Source organism: Podarcis tiliguerta, assembly GCF_965153285.1.
Source record: "Podarcis tiliguerta genome assembly, chromosome: 10".
NCBI lineage: Eukaryota > Metazoa > Chordata > Lepidosauria > Squamata > Lacertidae > Podarcis > Podarcis tiliguerta.
In genome coordinates this window covers 48,925,596-48,947,100 of record NC_139543.1, presented here as the reverse complement: position 1 = coordinate 48,947,100, position 21,505 = coordinate 48,925,596, and the positions used below count along the sequence as shown (strand labels likewise).

Genomic DNA, 21,505 nt, shown 5'->3' with positions numbered 1-21,505 from the left:
GGGGAGAAATTTAAAGAGTAATAAATTTGCTATGGCATAAGCTTTCATGTACTACATCAGATGCATTAAGTGTTATCCTTAGTTGCAACTGCAAGTGCACATACATGGCAGGGCAAGGGGATTTTTAAAAGTACAGACAGTCCTAATTCAATGAGAGCTTGAACATATGGAAAATAAATTCATAACAGTGCTGGTAGGTGGTAATACAATCAATTTAGTAATGTTGAAACTGGCATCTGTAGTGGGACAGCAAACCATTGATTCTGTTCAGACCTCAATGAAAAGAACTGAACTTGATAAATTGTAATTCCATAGTAGATTTGGAGCCAGAGTAGGCATCTGCATCTGTTGCACAGTCTGCTTCCTGTCTATTACATAATTGTCATTATCTATACTTTTTGCATTTCATTTCTCTCTTTTTGCCGTTTATATATACCTCCATTCATATACCTGCAACTGAGGATAGCAGATACAGTGGTACCTCAGGTTAAGTACTTAATTCGTTCCAGAGGTCCGTTCTTAACCTGAAACTATTCTTAACCTGAAGCACCACTTTAGCTAATGGGGCCTCCTGGTGCCGCTGCGTGATTTCAGTTCTCATCCTGAAGCAAAATTCTTAACCTGAAGCACTATTTCTGGGTTAGCAGAGCCTGTAACCTGAAGCGTATGTAACCCGAGGTACCACTGTATATTTCTGATGAAGTGAAATCTAGTCCATAAAAATTTATACCATAACAAGCTTGTTAAATGTTTAAGGTACAAGATTCTTTGATGGTTTTGCAACAACACAGAATCAACACAGCTACCCACTTGCAAATTGCAATTTTGGCCAGGGGTGGGTTAGGGTTAACCCCCAAGAGTGAAGCTGATTTTTTTCCTGGTCAGCTTTGCTGGAAACTAAATTATTTACAGAACTGTGGAAACAGTGTTTATCTTGTTTATTGTCAAATAAATTTTCTGAAGCTTAGCAGAATGCTCAGAAAGCAAGATACATCAACACTTTTGGGAACTCTGCACAACATAAAGCACCAGGATGTACGCACACAGCCTGCCTTTCAGGGTCAGATGTGTTCTCAAAAACATTGCATTCCTTTCATTTTGCAAAACAGCAGTCTAACACTTTGACAATACTCAGTAAATACTTGGTGTCAGAGTCTGTCTTGGGCCATTCAGATGCCTCATTTAGGTCCTTCCACGGACCATTTCAAGCATGGTATTAATAGCACTAGCAGACAGCACCTGTGTGTATGTCTGGATGGGAATGGTGTGGTAGTCAGAAAAAACACACCCAAATAGATAGGTTCCTTCCTCTGGGATATTCATGATATGCCTGCTTCCTTCTGCACACTATAGTCTGGAAGGTAAGCTATAAATGAGGAATGCCTTGTCTCCCCACATCAATGAGGAGCTGCATGGTGAATATTTCCAGCCCGTCCTCTATAATTCATTTAATTATAATTGTACACATTAATTAATTCATTTTATTTATGCCCCTGTCTTCCTCTAGAAGACTTTCCTGGTCGTCCCTTGTGCTTTTAAACAGCTGTTTAATTTGCAGAAATCAGCAAGGAGAGCTTTTCATGACATGGTGAAATGCCTTCTCATCCTTTGCCAGTGGCTGCAGGTCGAGGTGCATGGCAGCAGGGACTAATAGAAATGTGGGCATCTATAGCCAAGGAGCTCAGAGCACCCTGCCTCAAATTCTACCATAGCCCAATTTCTCCCACTATTTTCTTCAAAAACATCCTATTCCCCCACTCAATTTTTGATTCAATGTATCTCTACCTCCACTGTGTTCCTTTATTCCATCACTCTCCTTCATGTGTTTAGTTAGATTTGAAGCCTGCAAATAGGGGGGAGACATTTCTCTTCGTCTCTTATGTTGTAAAGTGCCTTAGGTATCTTTCAGGTGCTTACAGCTGCCTCTCATTCAAGCAGCTTACCAGGTCAGATCGGCTTAGCCTCAATGGCAGAACCAAACTTAGGGTAGCCAAAATGGAGGACACAATAGGATAGCCATATGTCCGTACTTTCCCTGACATTATTTTACTTTATGGAAACCCTAATAAATACATTTCACTGTAGTGGGGAAGACTGATGAGGTGACATATGCCTGCTCACATTGCTCTCCTTAAATCAGACTTTGATGAGGCAGTATTTCAAATAGAGGACTGAGAAGTAGGACAGATAGCCATGCTAAACTAACCCCCAAAATTATTTTTGGTTCCAGGGCTCAGACCTAGAACTGGAACATGTGATTTATTAATGAAGGAGAATATGCTGCTGAGTATATGCAGAAAAAGCATTTCTCACCTTATAAAATAACCCCTACCACATCCTAGCTATCTAAGGCAAGGATGAGGAACCTGTAGCCCTCTAGGTGTTGTTTGACTACAGCACCCACCATAGCTGTCTATGGGCCCTGCTGGTGGGGGCTGAAGGGAGTTGCAGTCTAAGGAGCGCCTCCACCCCCATCGTTCTGCCTGGACACTGAGGTCCAGCGCCGAGGGCCTTCTGGCGGTTCCCTCACTGCAAGAAGCCAAGTGACAGGGAACCAGGCAGAGGGCCTTCTCGGTAGTGGCATCCACCCTGCGTAACGCCCTCCCACCAGATGTCAAAGAGAAGAACAACTACCAGACTTTTAGAAGACATCTGAAGGCAGCCCTGTTTGGGGAAGCTTTTAATGTTTAACAGACCACTGTATTTTAATACATTGTTGGAAGCTGCCCAGGGTGGCTGGGGAGACCCAGCCAGATGGACGGGGTATAAATAAATTATTATTATTATTATTACAGCATCAGGAGGGCCACATGTTCCCCATTCCTGATCTAGGTGCCCAGACAGGTTGAAGCCTCTGTATCTCTCCTTTTAGAAATTAAGCACCTGTGGTGATCCAATACATTATTATACAGGGATTCCACTGTTGTAAAAGGTTGGGATTAGGCAGTGCTGTTTTCCTACAAAAAGAGGTGCTGTAGCACACCATGAACCCCTCTCTCGTTCTCTTAGAATGGCAATGGCTCCCACTGGAGAGGTGCTGGAACTGAGTTCCCCCTGAAAAAGCCCTGGGGTTATATAAAAATAGGGTTCATTGGCATTTGTTACTATTATAGAAAAATCAGAATCTGACATGTACAGCATTGTGCAGGTAATAATAGTTTAGGCTGCAATTCAGGTAATAATAGTTTAGGCTGCAATTCTTAACTTGTAGCTATGTTCCACAGAACATAATGGGATTTACTTCTGAGTGGACATGGATAGGTGGGCATGGTTAGTCATGGAACTAACCATGCCCACCTTTGAATACTTGTTACCACTGGTATTCTGGATCAAATCCTGTAGTTCCATCATTCAAATCCTGATTTGGAATTTTATGAAGGGGCGGTATAGAGTATGTCTTATGATAATGACATTCTTTGAATATTTGAGCCTTTCTGTACCAAACCATCTGCATTCCTGCAGCATTTCTGGCATCTTTGTGCTATAGTTTAACCCTTCCATGCTGAAGCACCACAGTTTTCATAAGAACCAAACTACCTGTAGTTTTCTTGTGCTCTTTTATCCTTTCCCCCCCTGGAAACCATTTTTATTATCAAGAGACAGATGCACATGTGCAGGAGTGACGATTTATAAACCTCAGAAGTGGAAAAAACCCCCAACAACACCCTATGCTATAGTATGAGCCTCAGCACAACACATGTGTGTTTTGTGGGGTGGGGGAATGGAATTCCAAAAGCAAGCAATTGGCAAATGGGAGCAGCTAAAACTCCAAGAGACAGAAGGAGTTTCTGAGGATATCCGCCATTCAGGGTTGGGAAATTGCAGTACAGCATGAGGGGCTTACACATGCTGTATTATTTACTCTCTCATACATACATACATGCATGCATGCGCGTGTGCGTGCACGCGCGCGCGCGCACACACACACACACACATACAGTGTGTGTGCTCTGTGCAGTACATTTTATTCCTTCCCAGTCTGTCTTTTGAAATTAACACTGCCAAGTTCTCCTTTTTACCCTGTTAAATCATGCTACCCTTTCCAAATGCCACTTTTCATTTTAAAAGGCACTTTATGAATGTATCTTAGTTTCTGCACCAGTTTGTGAAGTTTGTATGGGGCAGGAGTGTCATTATTTTGCTGCCCTCTGTGTTTATTTATGGAAACTATTTTGTTTTTGACTTTTGAGGGCCCCAGCGCTTGGAAAAATGCAGGCAGTCTGATCCTCAATGTATTTGGCTCTATAGGGCACACTGCAAGTGAAAGCAGCTCTGTTCTGGCCCCAATGCCAGTGTCCCATGACACAAGTCGCATGTTCAGGGATCATATTTCCCAATAATATATGAAAGGATCTTATTCAATGTTACTTACTCAAATCTTCTGATAAACTGAATTCACTCTGCTCTACCAGGCAGACCTTTGTAACTATAACCAGATGTAAATTACCCTCCTATTAACATTTTAAACATGTTGAAGTCACCACCACTTGGGGATAAGCTAGACATTTTAGTACCTGAGTGTTGGCTCAGGATTACTAGAACTTTAACACAGGGTTTAAGACAGTAGTGTTTGCTTTCAGTTGCCAACATTTTTCTTGCAGAACTCCTCTGCTTTTCATAGTCCAGCTGAAACAATTCTGATGCCTTCTTCCCGACACCAAAACACAAAACAAAAAAAACCTCAAGACTATTTTCTCCAATCAGTGTCATGGCCCAAATTGGCTAGGATTGAAGTAAGAAAATGAAGTATTTGCATTTCTTGTGTAAATCTTTTTTCTGATCAGTCAAGCACCATCCCTTGGTTAACAGTGAATTCTGTTTAGCATTGCCAACTTTCTGTTTGCCTTTTTTCTGCTTTTAAAATGTGCATATTAACCAGACATTCAGCAGCTAAAGCTTCCCTATCACTCAGTGTCTATGCCGACACAAGCTGCACCAGTTGGATTTCTGCCTGCCATTAGGCTTGCCAGCCTCTCCCACCCACCCATATGCACCTATATGACAAATGGAGTGGTGGTGGAGAAATAAGCTGGTGAAATTTCCCCTGACATGCAGATATAGCAATAGGTATGCTTTATCTGTTAAATTTTTGCTTTTCTTACACAGCTGTTAAGATGCACAGGAGCTCTGCCAAACAGAAAACAAAAGGTAGAAACCTGACGTGTCTTGTAGTGATTATCAGTATAGGAACCTTGCCAGCAATGAGGAAAATCCAGCAATATTAGCTCTTATGTTTTGGCTTGTCTTAGTGACACACAGTCACACTCAGACTTTTATTTCTTGGGTGACTGAGGTTTTCTAAGGTCCTTGTGGTGGCAGCTTATCAGCTACATCAAGGAAGTTGGAGAGTACAGTAAGAAAAATCCATGGGGTTATGTAGGTAAGGCAACTCACCTAGATGCTCTTTCATAGCTACCCAAACTGCCTTTAACCTGGGTTGTTGCCCAAGCCCTGGGGCTGTTTTCCATGGCCTTGGCATGCTTGTTGAACATCCTAGCCTGGGTGCAGGTATTGTCATCACTCGGCAATGACCTTGATGACTTCCTGAACTGCTCAGCTGTCTGTTTCGCTGTCTGATCATATTGCTAATTAACTGGAACGCTGATCCCCCCCCCACAACACACACCCCTTTATGCTGTGCACGGTATGTGAATGCAACCAGGAAACTTTTCCCGTGCCCTGGAAGGTGCCTGAGTGCCACGACCATGACCCCTGGCTGAGTAGGAGTGAAAGAGTCGCTGCGCAATGGCTTAGCCAGCTTTTTATTTTTGTTAATAGGTTAATTAAAATTCCGCCTTCCTCTTCACCCTATAGTTATACTTCAGCCTTGGAAGGGAGGGTGCTCCGGAGGGCACAGCTGCAGGGCAACCTTTGCTGGTTTCCATGGGAAGACTGCAAGGGCCAAGTCTTACTTTACTTTTGTGTGTGCGTGTGTGTGCGCGTGCACATGTGCACGCTCTGTTATGCATATCCAAAGAGGGGGAAAATTAATGTGTGTGCCACATTAGATGTGATGTGCACATTAATGCATTTCTGGGAAGAGATCCCTTTAGAATAGAATAGAATAGAATAGAATAGAAATTTATTTGTCATTGTCCGTATATACACAGTATACACAACAACGAAAATCAAAACACCCACCCAAAGACCGGGTTCACATACACATTTGCACGTACCTCCAACACTCTCATCCCATTTCGACATAATCTATAAAACATACATAATCCAGAATATAAAACATACACAATCTATAAAACATACATAATCCAGAATATAACATGACCTATTAAAGGCATAACATAACCTAAACCCTATCTCATTCCTTCCTACTCCCTGCTTGCTATTTCTTACAACTGGCCCTGAGATCATTATTTAGTACAATCAGAGCTCTTGGATAGAAACTATTCAGAAGACGTGTGGTTCGTGTTTTCATTGTCCTATATCTTCTGCCCGAAGGCAACAGTTCAAAAAAGTTGTGAGCAGGATGGGTAGGATCTCTCAGGATATTGTGTGACTTCTTCAAAGTGCGAGACGTGAAGATCTCGTCCAGGGTTGGTAGCTGGAGCCCAATAACATTCTGGGTAATTTTAGTTATTCTCAGTAAAGCTTTTTTATCCGTTTCAGAGCTGCTTCCATACTGAGATAGATTCAGTCCCCTGAGCATTCTCAGGAAATACAACCTCCCCTGCACCTTCCTCACAACCATGTTAATATTTACAGTCCATGAGAGGTCCTCAGAGATATAAGTGCCCAGGTATTTAAAACTACCAACCCTCTCCACCTCCTCGCCATTTATGTGCAGTGGTAAAAGTACACTTTTCTTTCTCCTAAAATCAACTATTTTCTCCTAAAATCAACTTTAAACTCCATGAAAAGGATAAGATGGGGAAGAAGTCATATATATTTTAAAGGAATGACCCCATACATGAATTTGCACTATGTCTGATGCAGCATGCATCTTTGAGAACTCACAACTACTCAGCTAAAAGAGATATATATTAGGCACCCATTCTGCTCTGTTGGCTGTAATTTGTTTTAGCTGGTATTTAACTTTGATTTGTTTCTTATTTTTAATGGTGAACAGCAGATCATAAATCTTTGCTGTAAATTGACGTGGGTTCTATAAAATGGGAATACCGACTTGTTCTGAGGTGTTTTGTAAGAACTGGTAAAACACACACACATTCTGCATAGCAAATTGCAGCAAACAAGCAACAAACAAACAAATTCTGCACACTGAGGATGTAGCTATGTGGCAACCTTTAGCTCAGCACATTAGTAGAAAACTAGAAGGTGGGGGAGAATGCATGTTCCTGGGAAAAGAGATAGTAGGTATACTCCATATACCTACAGAATCTAGCCTGCACAACAAATTTAGGGTTGCCAGTTTAGCATCACAAAAAGAGGACAAACGTGGGGGGGGGGAATGTGTAAATGCTAATATATACGTATAGATGCAAATTTAGAAATAATTACTAGAATTGACATTGAAATATATCATGCAATAGCAGGCCAAGACTGACTCGCTGACCCTTGTGATGGCTTAGTTTTCATGGGTAACTGCTAGGTCCCTATTGCTCTCCCTTCTTCTTTGGGCTGGCCTCTGTAAAGTGGGACACATGGCCACCCTATACTCAGTGATTCACTTGCCACTCCCAACTGGTTTGTACAGGGATAGATGGGGACTGGCAAAGGACCGGCACCAGCTGAAATGGTCATTTGTAAAGACAGGAGGAATTGAAGGTCTTTAGACAGAGGCTGAAATGCTGCTACCTGCTAGGGATGCTCTAGCAGGGGGTTGAGCTAAATGGGAAAGATGTGTGTGTAAATCAGAAGTACAGCTTAAGAAGAAACAACAGCTGAAAGTAGATTAAAAAGAAAGATACATGATTTAGTCATAGGCTTACTCTCTGCAGGGAGAGTTCCACAGATGGGTGCCACCACTGAGAAGGTCATCTCTGAAGCAACATGAAAGGACTTTGTACACACGGAAGTACCAAGACTGGTGGCTTGTCACAATATGAGTCACAGGGCTTGTTTCAAACATTTTATCCAGCACCAAAAATGGTCAGCTGATATCTTTATCTTGAGCCCAGATTGTCATGTCGCCAATTCTTAGGGATGCATTTTAGTAGGCGTGTGGTGATTCACAGTCTGGGTGTTCTGAAAATTTGAACTTTCTGCCTGTCAAGCGGATTCTCTGGTAATAATTACCCAGATGTGCAGACATTCAGGAAATGCACCTAAAAGGTTTCCCTGTTTTGGAAAAGTTAATGATCCTTGTAACCTGCATTCTCATCCACCAAGACTCAGAGACAGTCTTACGTGCTATGTAAAGATTATTTTCTTTTAGCAATGTAAGGGACATTTCCCACTGGAGCCAAGAAAGCACAGCTTCCTAATGGAATAAAGGGGCCTCCAGACTGTCAGTATTTGACAGGAGGCATTCAAGCTCATAACAGAACCTTAGGTTTTCACAATTAAAACTGATTAAAGGGCTTTGTTGCCCTAGATCACACCATACATTTAAAGCACATCACTTCCCCCAAAAGAATTCTGGGAACTGTAGTTTACCCACCACAGAGCTAAATTCCCAGCACCCTTTAAAAACTACAGTTCCCAGGATTCTTTGGGAGAAGTGATGTGCTTTAAATGTATGGTGTGAGCAACAAATCTACTTTAAAAGGAGGATTGGACTTTTGCAGTTTTGAATGTGTGGGATGCACAGAAATCAGGATAAATGCTTGACAAATGGGTATTAGAAATCAGGATAAATTTATAGCAAAAGCAACAAGAGTCCATCAAAAGGTCATTGCACACGGCCCTCTTTAAGCTTGTAAGCTTTGGTGTGTCCAGTTAATTCCATTTGTTGTAAAACAATAACCACCAGATAGGAATGTACTGGCACAAGGATGTTTGAAGTGACGTCTGAAGCCAATAACTATTTAAAGTTGCAAAGCATGTGCACTCTCCCTTTCCAGTGCTGGAGTACATAATGGTTATGACTCTCTCTCTGTTCATTTAAAACAGGAATGGGTAACCTATGGCCCGCCTCATGATGTTGAATTCCAACTCCCATCAACCCAGCCGGCATGGCCAATGGTCTGGGATGATGGAAGGAGTCTGTCAACATTTGGCAGGCCACAGGTTCCCCATTTCTGGTTTAAAAAGTGAGACCAAACAGGTTGTTTCTTGCAGCCAGGCCACTCTGTATAATGACAGTATAATACTCCACTTGTTATTTCTGTAAATTTAGTATTTAGGGGAAAGTGTGGTAGGACAGGGTTGGTAACCATCTAGATAAGCCCACAGCATGTTTAAGTGCCAGCCTATTCTCAGGTCCCATGCAAATAGAAAATGCAGAGCAGGGTGTGCATAAGTTGTGTTCTAGTTAAAGATATATATGTATGTGTTCCTTATGGCTTGGACAGCTGCTTAATCTATCAACTTGGGCAGGTTTTCTAATATGCAGGAAGGAATTTGTGGGGCCCACCCAATCCCCCTGAAGTCCTTACATGTTTCCAAACACCTCTTCGGCTAACCGCTGTAGATGCTACGTGCAAAAATGTGTGCAAAACATGTGATCAGTAAAGTCTAGTCTCCTTCCAGAAATCCTGGCACTCTTCCCAGTGGGGTGAGGTTTTGGAGAAAGGAGAGATGGCCCTCTGACATGCCAGTGAAGAACTACTCGGAGCTTGGGACTCTGACACTTTCTCTTGGAAAAGGTCATACTGGAAAGGTCAAGAAGATGGCCCGGTTTCTTGGGTTTTGTGGGAAATTCACTCCCAGTGAGCCGATGCAGAACCTTTACTTAGATACCTACCCATTTAGAGCTAGGCATATGGTAGGACTGCAGGTGGTATTATAAGTTTGGGAACGGAAGTAAGCAGAGGAAATCAACAGTTTATATGAGAGAATTACAGGTTTCCTATAAAGAGAGCCAATGAGACAGGGAATAACTGGTATTTAGAACACTATTCAAAACCCAGCACCCTGCAATTTAAATACTGGTTTGTTAAAATGAAAGTTTTGTCTTACTTGCTCTGCATGTAATAATAAACCTGTAATTCTTCTATAAGGAAAAAGTGATGCCTCTTAAGTAGTTAAATACCTTCTTGCGGCATCATTACCCTACACACTCTTTACTGCCTTGCCAGTTGCTTTGATGTTTAGCCTATAGTTTATGGTCAGAGGGGCAATGTGGTATTTTACTTAAATAGTGGACATGGAACATGTTACCCTTTCTGCACACTTTCCCTTCCAAATTACACTTCATTGAAAAGAAGAAGAAGCAATCTTTGTTTATATGCTCCAATTTGTTTGCCGTATAATGGCTCACTGGATGGCTTGGGTAACAATCAATACCAGATGCACGTTTCAGGAAGGCAATAAGTGATCCCACAGTAGTAAGTTCTCAGTGCACCAGCTCATTTCATTGAAACGGCATATGGTTTTTGTTGGCCTTAATTGGTCTTCCTATTGGCTCTTGAAATGAAACACTTAGGTATGTGGGTGCCTTGAAACAAGTCAATAGATGTGTGAGAATATGCATCATACACATCAGGCCGAATCCCGTCTCTTTGCTGCTTTTTTCCTTCCCAGTAAAGAAGGGGGGGACACACTTTGATGTGCAAAGAAATGGATGGAATGAAGAAGAGACTGTTCGCTGTGTAAAAAGAGGCAATGGTTTGTGAATTTACTGAAATATGGTAAATGGATAGGATCCAATAGAACAGTGGGTCACATTGACATGAAACTGATTCAAATACAGTGGTACCTCGGGTTACATACGCTTCAGGTTATAGCCTCCACTAACCCAGAAATAGTGCTTCAGGTTAAGAACTTTGCTTCAGGATGAGAACAGAAATCGTGCTCTGGTAGTGCAGCAGCAGCAGGAGGCCCCATTAGCTAAAGTGGTGCTTCAGGTTAAGAACAGTTTCAGGTTAAGAACGGACCTCCGGAACGAATTAAGTACTTAACCCGAGGTACCACTGTACACAGGTGGAAGCACATACTAATTATTATCATTGGCCTGTATCATAATGAAGTGCATACAGAGGATCACTTGTTTGAAAGCTGCCTTAAACTAAGATGTCCATGCATGTAAGAAATGTACACATTGAGGAAAAATCACCACACATATCCCCCCATATTTAAATTTAGCTCTGTCTGTTGAAAGGCTAAGTCTAAGTTTTGACCAAAGTACAACAACGTAGGTTATTTGTTGTAAGAGGCGCCGGCTTGATTTTGTATCCTGCATCAGGGCAAGACTGGGCTGGCAGCACTCAGAAGACAGTTGGACCTGAAGAGCACACTGAAATATTATTTATTGACCTTATGTCCCACACCTCCCTCTAGAAGGAGCCCTGGGTGGCAATACACAAGAATACACCAGAACTGAGAAAACAGCTGCTTCTCATGCAAAGTTGTACCCCAAATAGGAAACCTTCCTGTCTGGGAGGGTCCTGTGGCTAGTGTGGGTGTGGCCAGTCCAAAGTCTGAGAATACCCCACTGCTTGGGGAGATGCTCCAACCTCGAGATTTGTGACTCAATTACAAGGGACTGTTGCACACAGAACCAGGGGTTCTTGGTTCTAGCCATGGTAGTTCCAGCCATACTGTATACCTTCTGAATCTTATCTTCTTCCGGTATGTCATAGTCTCTTTACCCAGAGGTTTCACCTGCCCACTTTATGAATCTCATCACAAACATGTTTTTCATCTTTGATGAAGGCCAAGAGCTGTAGCCCTTCCCCTTGTTTGACACTTCAAACTTTATGAAGAAGCATATTTTTAATGCATTTCCTGGCAAAGTCCAAATAGGAAAATGTAATATCACAAGTGCAGAGAGGCAACTTTTTGAACTGACAGCCTTCCCTCTGTGTTTTTTTTAATACTGCCAACTCAGTGTGCCAATTATCTAGATTCTTCCCAGCATACACAACACATTTTTGTTTGAGTCTGTCTTCCCATCCATCGTACTTGGACGCTTTCCTTTCATCCTACCCAAATCATGCTCCTTTTCATACTGTTCTGGTTAAATCCATAGTTAGTTCAGGGTACTTGGAATATACATGCTCTGGCTAACAACATATGCTTTACTTTTATGGCCCAGGTAGCTGCCTCCTATGTGCTGTTCTCTCAAACAGGCTCTGAATATTTTCTGTTCCCTGTAGAATGAAGGAAAGCTTTTATACAGCTTACGATAAGACCTCTCTCATTTGTCTTAGCCTGGTTTTACTGCTTCCTTTATCTCTGCCACCTGTGTGCCACAAAGCATTCACAGCAAATACCCTTCTTCAGGCCCAAACCAAGCTGCATGCAAAAATTAAAGCCCCAAGTTAGCAGGCTGTTATGGGGAGCTCCATTGAGGAACTCACTGGGTGGATGAGTTCACACAATGATTTAATTGCATCTAGAACCTGCTTATGTGGAATCATTATTGTGGATCAGATCAGTCTCTCTCTTTTTTTAGCACCAGCTAAAACCAGTTGTTGTATTTTGCTTTAGTTTTAATGTTGCCAATTTTTGTTTTAATAAATATGTATTTTCTGCCCTAGGACCTTTGTGTGAAAGGTGTACTATGAATGCTCTAAATAAAATAAAAGTTACAATATAAGATAAATCATGCAGGACCTTCACAATTAGGTCTCAATATGTTTTTTTGTTTTGTTTTTTTTACTTAAAAAGGGTTATAAACAGTGGCAGCAGAGGACAGGGTCTTTAACCCTTTCCCCATAATACAGTACTTTTTCCAATCCAAATCCCCCCCCCCCCATATTCTCTTAGCACAACAGACAAATATAGGAACACACAGAGTACACAGCTACTGAAAGAAAGGTTAACATAGAGAGAATTTTTGAGCTAGATTCCCAATGCTGTGGTTCTGTTTGCGCAACAGACTTCCATGTGCAAAACAGAGCTTCCGCTTCCTCTTCTGCTCCGCACACCTCAAAATTTGCTCCAGATTGTTGTGAAATACTCTGGAGGAGATTTGGGGGGGGGGGCACGAGGGAGGAAAGGAAGGGGAAATGGTGTTGCACAAGCAAGACTCCTCTCACACAGTGTTGGATACAACTCTCTCCATCTTCATTTATCAACAATCTATTGCAATATAATTCTATTCCAGTATGCAAGTGCTTTGATAATACCTTGCTTCCTAACCCATTATATTCTGTAAAAGTATACATGGTGTGGAAAAGGCCAATAGGGAAGACAGACAAGAGCAAGTACTAGTTTACACAGCCCATTATTATACTACATGGTTCACTACCACAGGGTATATTGATGGCCACCACATCTCCCATCAGCCACCTCCCATCTGTTGTTTTTTTTAAAGCTGTATTTATGATAAATTAACAGTTAATTTAACATAAATGCAGTTTCTCTAAACCATGGATGACAGGAGCTATAGTCCAAACATCTAGATGTTTAATTTAATATAAATACAGCTTTTATAAAACCATGCCTTTCAGGAACTTCTGATACAGATCTCTAGCTACAGAAGTGAGGTCACATTAGAATCTCTAATGAAAACTGTAGGGAGTGTAAAAAACAACAACCCTTGGCATTTGTTAACTAGTGAATGTTTAACTGTTCACTGATTCTTTTTTAAAAAGTATTTATCCCCCCCCCCCCTAGAAATAGTATAGATAAACTAAACAAAATGAAAACATAAATTAAAGAAGACAAAAAACAACCACAACCACGCATATTAGAACCCCAGTTGGGTACTTGTTTTTTCAAACCAAATTGGAGGCATGGGGCCCTAATCCAGACCACAACAGGGGGTGGGGACTGAGGGTAAAGCCCTCTGCTTGCACAGTAGGGTCCTCATCTGGATTGGACCCCCTGTACTTGCAAGTAATAAAAGTAAAAGCTTGCACTCAGTGGCAAACTATGTGATTAGTGTCACATAGAATTTGGCCCTTAGTGACAGTTTTCATCAATTTTGGGCAGGGACCAATGAGAATGATTTCCTGCATGTACAGCAGAGTGTCCCAGAAAAATAGGTTCACCTGTTTCCCACTGATGATTCCCATACTTATTGTTGGGCATTATGGGACTCTATCAGGGTGAGCCCGAATACACATGCACAGAATTGCCATCTGATGAACAAGGCTTATCAGAATGATCACCATAATGGATTTCTTCTTGCCAAAACAGTGCTTTAGCCACACTAATTCTTCAGAAATATGAGAACTTTTCAGTGGCTTCTTGCGCCCTCTGGTCATAGGTGCTTCTAAAAACAGAGCTTGCCCAAGATGTTTTGCTGGTTGAGGTGGAGCAACAACTGGTACCCATAATCCGCACTCACCAAAACCAAGGTGTGTAAAACCCAAGACCAGCCAAGTTATTTTGCCACCTGTGGCAGTAAATCCTAGAAGCCCCACTTCCGCCCTTTCCCTGGCAGTAAAATATAATGATAACAAATTAAATAACCACCAATTTGCTGTCCTTTCAGGACACCTGAAATCTGCTTCCTTACTGTGCCTAATGGCAGGGCCGGTGCTATCCAAAAATGTTGCTCAGTTGCAATCCTTTACTTAGGCGAGCCTTTAAAAATTGTATGGCCTGAGCAATTCAGTCCTATGTAGGTTTTTAAGGCTTCCACCTGTACCTTCCTTTGCAGAAGTTACATTATGTGCCTGGCAAGAACACAGCTGGCTTTGCCTCCTGCCAGTGCACACCATTCACAGGATCGAGCAGTTAGTGTTACTGACAGCTAAAGGCATTATCCATTCAACTTTGAACAAAAGAATCCCTGTCACTTGCAATAATACATCCACCTCCCCAGCTGTGTAAAGGATACTAACCGTCACTGAACATCATTCTGCTTCTCTCATAAACTATTGAGGCTTGTTCTCCTGTCAGAATAGAATTCCCCTCTGCTCTTTCTGTACAGTCACAAGCTATGGAGTCAGCGCAACATGGTATTCCCTGCGGGCCATTTTTGTTATGTCTCTAATCTTACCCCCAAAAGCTGTTAGAAATCAGTAAACATGGAAAGATTGCAATCCACACTTGATGGGTCATAAGAGAACGCCATTCCAATTGCGAGACAGCTGCAACATAGCTTCCCCCTCATCTTCCTGCTCCCAAGCTGGGCTGATCAGGGGTCCAATATTTGATATACAAATATATCTGAAGATGTAATACTTGAGAGCACCACACCTAGGAGCAATCCACACTTAAGCTCCTTTAGTTTGCAAAACATCCCTGCACTGGTATTTTTCACAAATGCAATTAACATCCGTGAGAAACAACTCTGTATCTCCCTTGCTTGCAAAACCATTCCATGCTGCATGCCAATCTGAAGTGCAATAAAAAGTATGTGTGTGTGTCTTAAGTCATGTGCACTGTTACATCTTTATCACACAATATGGGAACTAGGTAGTACTTGAAAGTTCACCTTTAAAACAAAAACAACACCTCCATGCATGCACACCTCCACAGTTGATCCAATTTAATGGAGAAAGTGATTTCTGGGTAGGTGGGGCATGGAAGTCTCAACAGCCCCAGCAAAGACCCTGTTACCCCAAAGGTCCTTTCTGTGTGTGTGTGGGAGGGATTGTAGTCTTTTCTCCCCTGCTCCTCCCCTAAGTTAATGGAGAGACCACGCTAAGTAAATGGGATTGTTTTTATATATGAAATTGCTTTATGTATGCTTTGAGGAAGAAAGAAAGAAAGAAAGAAAGAAAGAAAGAAAGAAAGAAAGAAAGAAAGAAAGAAAGAAAGAAAACTATGAGAAGAAATAAAATCTCATTGGTTAGCCCAAAAATGTCGAACTCCGGGCAGGCAGAGATTGAATGTCTGCCTGCCTTGAGCTCTGCACGTGCATTGGCAACAATCCAGCAGATGTTGGCTGCTAATGCAAAACCCACAGTAAAAGATCAGATGCAAGGCCTAAAGTATCACTATATTTATCTGCTGTTTTAAAATTGCAAGCAGAATTGCAAAGATATATACGTACTTTCTTTTTGGCACCCTTGCTTTATAGCTCTGACTTGGAGAGTTGACCGAGACAGTCAACCTTTTTTGTGTGTGAATGTGTGTGGACTATTAATTTCCAACAAAAAACAAAAGACTTCTTTTTTTTAATATCTGCCCAAGCATATGGAAAATGTATATTTTCAATGTAAATAACTGCACCTATATTTTTCAGTGACAATCAGTTATTATTAAGAGTTGGCCTGTTGGGGTTGTTTTTGGACCAAAGCATAGCTGCCACGCTTATCTTATCTGAGATTTATACGCCTATCCAATTTAATATTACATAAATAATTACAAATCATCCGTGAGACCTTGTCAGCTGCTCTGATCCCACAAAATGACTCGACCCGAAACCCCAAAGTACTCAGAAACATTCTTCACAGAATGTTTTCATAGGCACCACTTCAAAGTGGCTGCGGTTTAAAAATATGCTGCTATTTTGGTGTCCACTTGTGTGGGATAAAATTTCCCATCAGTAATAGTAGGACTGTAATAGGACTCCAGAGGAAATGAGAGAGTTAAGAAGGGTGTTCAAGGTGTCTTTTTACTGGTTAGCATGCAGTATGTTGATGAAATAATATTTAGGAGCCTCTCTTTTTTCTTGAGGTAACTGTGACTAACTGCAAATAAAGTCACAAAACACAGCAGAAGTTACTGCAAATTCAGAACCCAATGAGTTGTTAGAGAAGATCTTATATTTGATTCAGTATGCTCTTTCTTATTTATTTTTTACATTTATATCTCACCTTTCTTCCAAGGAGCTCAATGTAACATGCATAGCCTCACAATAACTCTGATGTAAGTTAGGCTGAGAGCCTGTGACTAGCCCTCAGTTTTATGACTGAGCAGTGATTTGAACCCTGCTCTCCCAGGTCTGAGCCCAAACCTCTAACCACTGTACCACCCCGGCTCTCTTATGGAAATTCTTTGAGGCTTTAGTGAACCACCATGCATGAGTAACAGACTACTGCTGGCTCACAAGCTATGTGGATCTGTCTAAAGCACTTACTGCCTCATGTTAGTTTTGCGATGTTACATAAATCTATATATTTGCATACATTGATTGCTGTTGGATTTTATGTAAGAACTCAAAAAAGCCTTATTCAGACATCCTATCACACATTAAGCAGTCCTTGCCTAATGGCAGCCAGACATGCCCTTCAGAGGTCACAATTTCAGTGGTAGTGTAGAGACCTATACACTTGCAACTTGGATGAGTGTAGTCCTCCAAGGAAATTCTGGCCACTTGCTTGTGGAGAAGAGGCCAACTTATGCACATCTGCTCAATGGGCCTCTTCACATTGCCACCAAATTCATGGCCAGTGAGTGGGTGTTGCAGTGGTTGGGTTGTGGCTAACAGGTGAGTTCTCACATGATGTGGGGCAGGGGGTTTGAAGAGGGCTTATGTAAATATATTTTGGAAATAAACTTCTGTATGTGAGCAAAGAAGGATGTTTGAAATATCTCCAGTTAGCAGGTGATGGGTTTTGCAGGAGAAACTGTGCCTCCATGTGCACAACTATCTGCTAAAAACGTATAGAGAGTTTATTTTTTGTGTCCTAAGTACTATGTGTAAATGCAAGGCAGTCATTTCGAAGTAACCACTTAGTTAAGAATAGCTCCTGTGACTTCTATGGAATTATTCTGGATTAAGTGGTTTGTGGATTAGAGCTCTGACCATTTACAACCTCCTCCTAGAATACCCTTTCGCTGTGGCCTCACAAATCAACAAATTGCATTTCTAGCAGGTGCAGCAGAGGCAATGAGCCTTGGTTCCTACCAGAGATCCCATGAGTGCCAGGCACTTAGTACTAGAACGCCAGGCAGTGGCACCTTCTTCCTTCATAGCATTCTATGCCACCTCTGTACCAGCTCAGCAGCACTAGCGGCTTCACTGTGGGATTTAGGAAGATTTATTTACTTGCTCAATTATGCCCTTGTGTCCCATTTTGGTACCCTTAAAAGACCAGTTCTGGCAACAGACTGATCCAAATCATGTTTAGACTTGCTTTCAGGGATGGATGAACATATTTTTGAAGACTACACACTAGTATTTATGCAGTCACTTAAATGAAGAAGAAACAAAGGAAGAGCCCCATATTAATCAGTACTTATTTAACTTGCTTTAGCCTACCTGCACTGCTACATTCTTTAATTTATTTTAATTGGTGTGTCTGTGTTTGTGCGGTAGGTTTTTATGGAATTCAATAAGAAGTGAGATTTCTTAGCTCTCCTATAACCTAGAAGGGGAAATTTAGGCAGGCACAATTTCTCCCCTCCCACTCTTCTTCTACAAACCCAAATAGCCGCACCTGCAAGAATCTTTCTTTTCTTTGCCACTTTTAAAGACAAAGAGCATGATTCCATATTGTGTTTGACATCTCGAACTGAGGCAAGACTAGTCTGCAAAATATGGGTGACATAGGGAAATACTGCTGTTGTTCATCTGTAAGAAAGCTGATCTCTGTGTCTCTGTCATTTTTGGCATGAGAATCCCTGGCACCTCTCAGAACACAAAGTCTAAGACTTGTGTAAATATCAGGATATGCCTTTTGAAATTCACACTCTCTGCACAAACATTATTGTCTCAAAGAGAAACTTTCCTAAAGCCCAGGTCACATTCTGAACCAACTTCCATTCTTTTCAGATCTGAGTAAAAGCAATAGAATTGCATAACATTGAAACACTATGTTGGTTTTCATTTGTTTGTAGGACAGGGAGGAGGGTAACCAGCAGTTGAATCTAGGATTGCCACAGAAATGGAATTGTGCTTGAAATGTGTGTTTCCATGGGATAAGATTTGGGTGCTGGCAGAGCTGACCAATCTGTCAGAATCTGAAAACTTAATACAAAACTAGTCCTCCAAGCAGAACTATGGGTCGGTAATATCACCATGCTGGGACTCATCTGTGCCCAAGCATGACACACAGAAACTAGCTATGGATTCATATTGGGCCATAGTTGATTTCCTAGATAATGCTGCAAACTCATTTCTTAGGTCAGGAAGAATAAAGACGACAGGATCTATTTCATAAGGCAGGCTATTTTGCTCCAAAGCTGTCACGAAATTAAATATAAAAGCTTGGCTTTTGTTTTAGGCTGTGTATATATTGCTTACAGTCACTTTGGCACTGAAAAATGAATTTGTGTCATGTTCAGAGGTATGTGGACTTTACAGAAGCCCTAGGCAATCGGGTGAATGTCTCCTTTAGTAAATAAACTTCACCATTATCCCTCTTTTTAAAGGAAAAGGTCAAAAGCCTGCATTTGAGCCAAAGCAAATTCTAATCATATTCCTTGCTTCCCTTGGGTAAATATTTATGAACAATTAAAATCTGGGTCAGTACAATTCACCCATGACTGATGGAATCTGAAGATAATATTCGCAGGAAAGGAGAAATTGTAAAAGCATTTTGTTACCCTTTATTAAAGTTACAGAGAAGTAGTCTAATTTGGCCCCTATCCAGCCCTCACCCTGCATATATATTGTGGCTTTGGCTTATCTGTATTTGCAGAAGGAATTTGAAATTACAGAATGTGCATTCCTCTCTGAGAAATTCTACTAGTCTAGAAACTCACTAAAACTCCTCAGATGTCCTGGCTTAGAAGGAACCTCTCAATCTGACTTTAGGTGAAATTAGGTGACAAATCTTAATTTACAAAATTTGTTTAATAAAAGCCAACATGCTTATGTCAAAGTAGCAGGCCTTAGTGGGCCATCTTCCTGTTTAAGAAATAAATTCTCTCCCTTCTCCAGCAGTAAATGGTTTCCTATCCCATCTCATCAGCAGAGTCAAGTCTGCCTCTCACTGGTCTGTGAACGAAACTTGTTAAAGGTGCTTGGCAGACGAGACCTGTTGAGGGAAGGGATCAAGAAAACATGCTGATTCAAGACATCTATGGTATTTGGGGTGAGTCCATCTTAGCATATCCATTTACTGGGAGTGTGGCTCTCTAGCACTACCAACGGAACAGTATAGCCACATAGTAGAGGGGAAAACTTCTGCAAGGAATTTTCTCTATTTCAAGTGTAAGCTAAGTAATCGTAAAAACCACACCCTGGAAACTTGGCTGTTCATGATAATTTTCAAATTTCCTTTGATATCTGACATGTATGTAGCAAAAGTACAATTATGCACTTGGGGACACACACACACACACACACACACACACACAGAGAGAGAGAGAATCTTCCCAGCCCTGTAGCTTATGTTATTCATTAAACAGTTTTGGTTGGTTGTTTCTAAGAACATTTATAAATCACCAACTTGTAAGAAAATACCATGGCAGTGTTCTGTAAATCTTTTAAACCTTGTAAGATTATAAAATAATAAAATACAGAACAAAAGAGCAACACTGAATTAAATTAATTACATAAAAATACTTGGTGAAACAAAAATGTTTTCAGAAGCTGATGAAATATTAAATTGTAGGGGCCTGTACGATTTCAATAGGAACAGTGTTCCAAAATACTGGTGCCACTATGCTAAAAGTCTAAGTTTGCATAGAAATTAAACAAATACGAGACAACTCTGGGACAGTTGATACATTTTGTTGATGCATACTGTCTTCAGTGCTGAACTAGAGGCCAGAGATGCTATTGACCTGGTGCCAGCATTGTTCTTAAACCTTCTCTTTTCATTACAGTCATCCGAGCCAAGGTAGTGGGCAAGAAGCTTATGAAGGATGGACCTTTTGGGACGATGCAATATACTGTCAAACAAATGAAGGTACGTACACAATCATACTGGATTGAGACAGCAAAACATTTCAAATTGTAGAAATGTCATTATCTGAGAATAGATCTCATGAAACTCCATCATATGCTAACTATGAATGAAGGGATTAGTCTAGTTTTGGACCAGTTTCATATATTTGAACTCATAAATTTGTTAGCATCAATTTGCTAATTTTTTTTTTAATAGAACATGCAAATTTTCCCAGTACTTTTTAATGTGTTGCTTCTCAAAAATGCATATTTTTCTACTTATTTTACCCTATTAGCACTGGAATAAAATCTTCCTTTGGTGTGAATGGGAGCTCTTTTTCCAGTGCAAATAGCTTGTGTGGCCGGGGGTGGGTGGATCTGGCTTGGAGCTTCAGTGAGATAGCAAAGGGTTAAAGCCTACCTACCCTGTGGGTCCTGGTGCAAATAGTCCCACTCACCATGAACACATACCTACTATTGTTAATTGTGTGAATAGTGTCTCACAATAGTTTGGCCCACAGTCTCTCAAAACACAAAGACGACACATGCATGCGTGACAGTCCTTAGAAATAACTTCCCATTCTACTCCAGGTGCTACAGAACAGAATATTATTTGCCTTCTGGGCTTTCTCTCAGTTGTGGGTTGCTGCTCCCTATGCAGGAGGGGTAGTTGTCACTCTGACAACCTAGTTTAGAGACCATTTCACTCTGCAGCCAGGACATACCATGAAAACGGTTCATGCATGCTACCTTTTTATGTAGGAAATCAAGCCAATATGTGTGATCAAGCCAATATTTATTTAG

General features: G+C 41.2%; 2 protein-coding genes across 8 annotated transcripts in view; one reads left to right on the top strand and one right to left on the bottom strand.

The window, feature by feature from the left end:
- Positions 1-21,505, bottom strand: part of SYN3 (synapsin III) — a 194,613-nt gene that overhangs the window by 101,329 nt on the left and 71,779 nt on the right. The window lies entirely within an intron of this gene.
- Positions 1-21,505, top strand: part of TIMP3 (TIMP metallopeptidase inhibitor 3) — a 54,341-nt gene that overhangs the window by 21,735 nt on the left and 11,101 nt on the right. For all 4 annotated transcript variants that reach the window (XR_014502386.1, XR_014502387.1, XR_014502388.1 and 1 more), the window contains exon 2: positions 20,641-20,723. Coding sequence is in view for 1 of the 4 variants with exons in the window: in XM_083400856.1 (XP_083256982.1) it covers positions 20,641-20,723 (83 nt within the window). In the remaining 3 variants the exon portion in view is untranslated. The remainder of the gene's footprint in view (positions 1-20,640; positions 20,724-21,505) is intronic.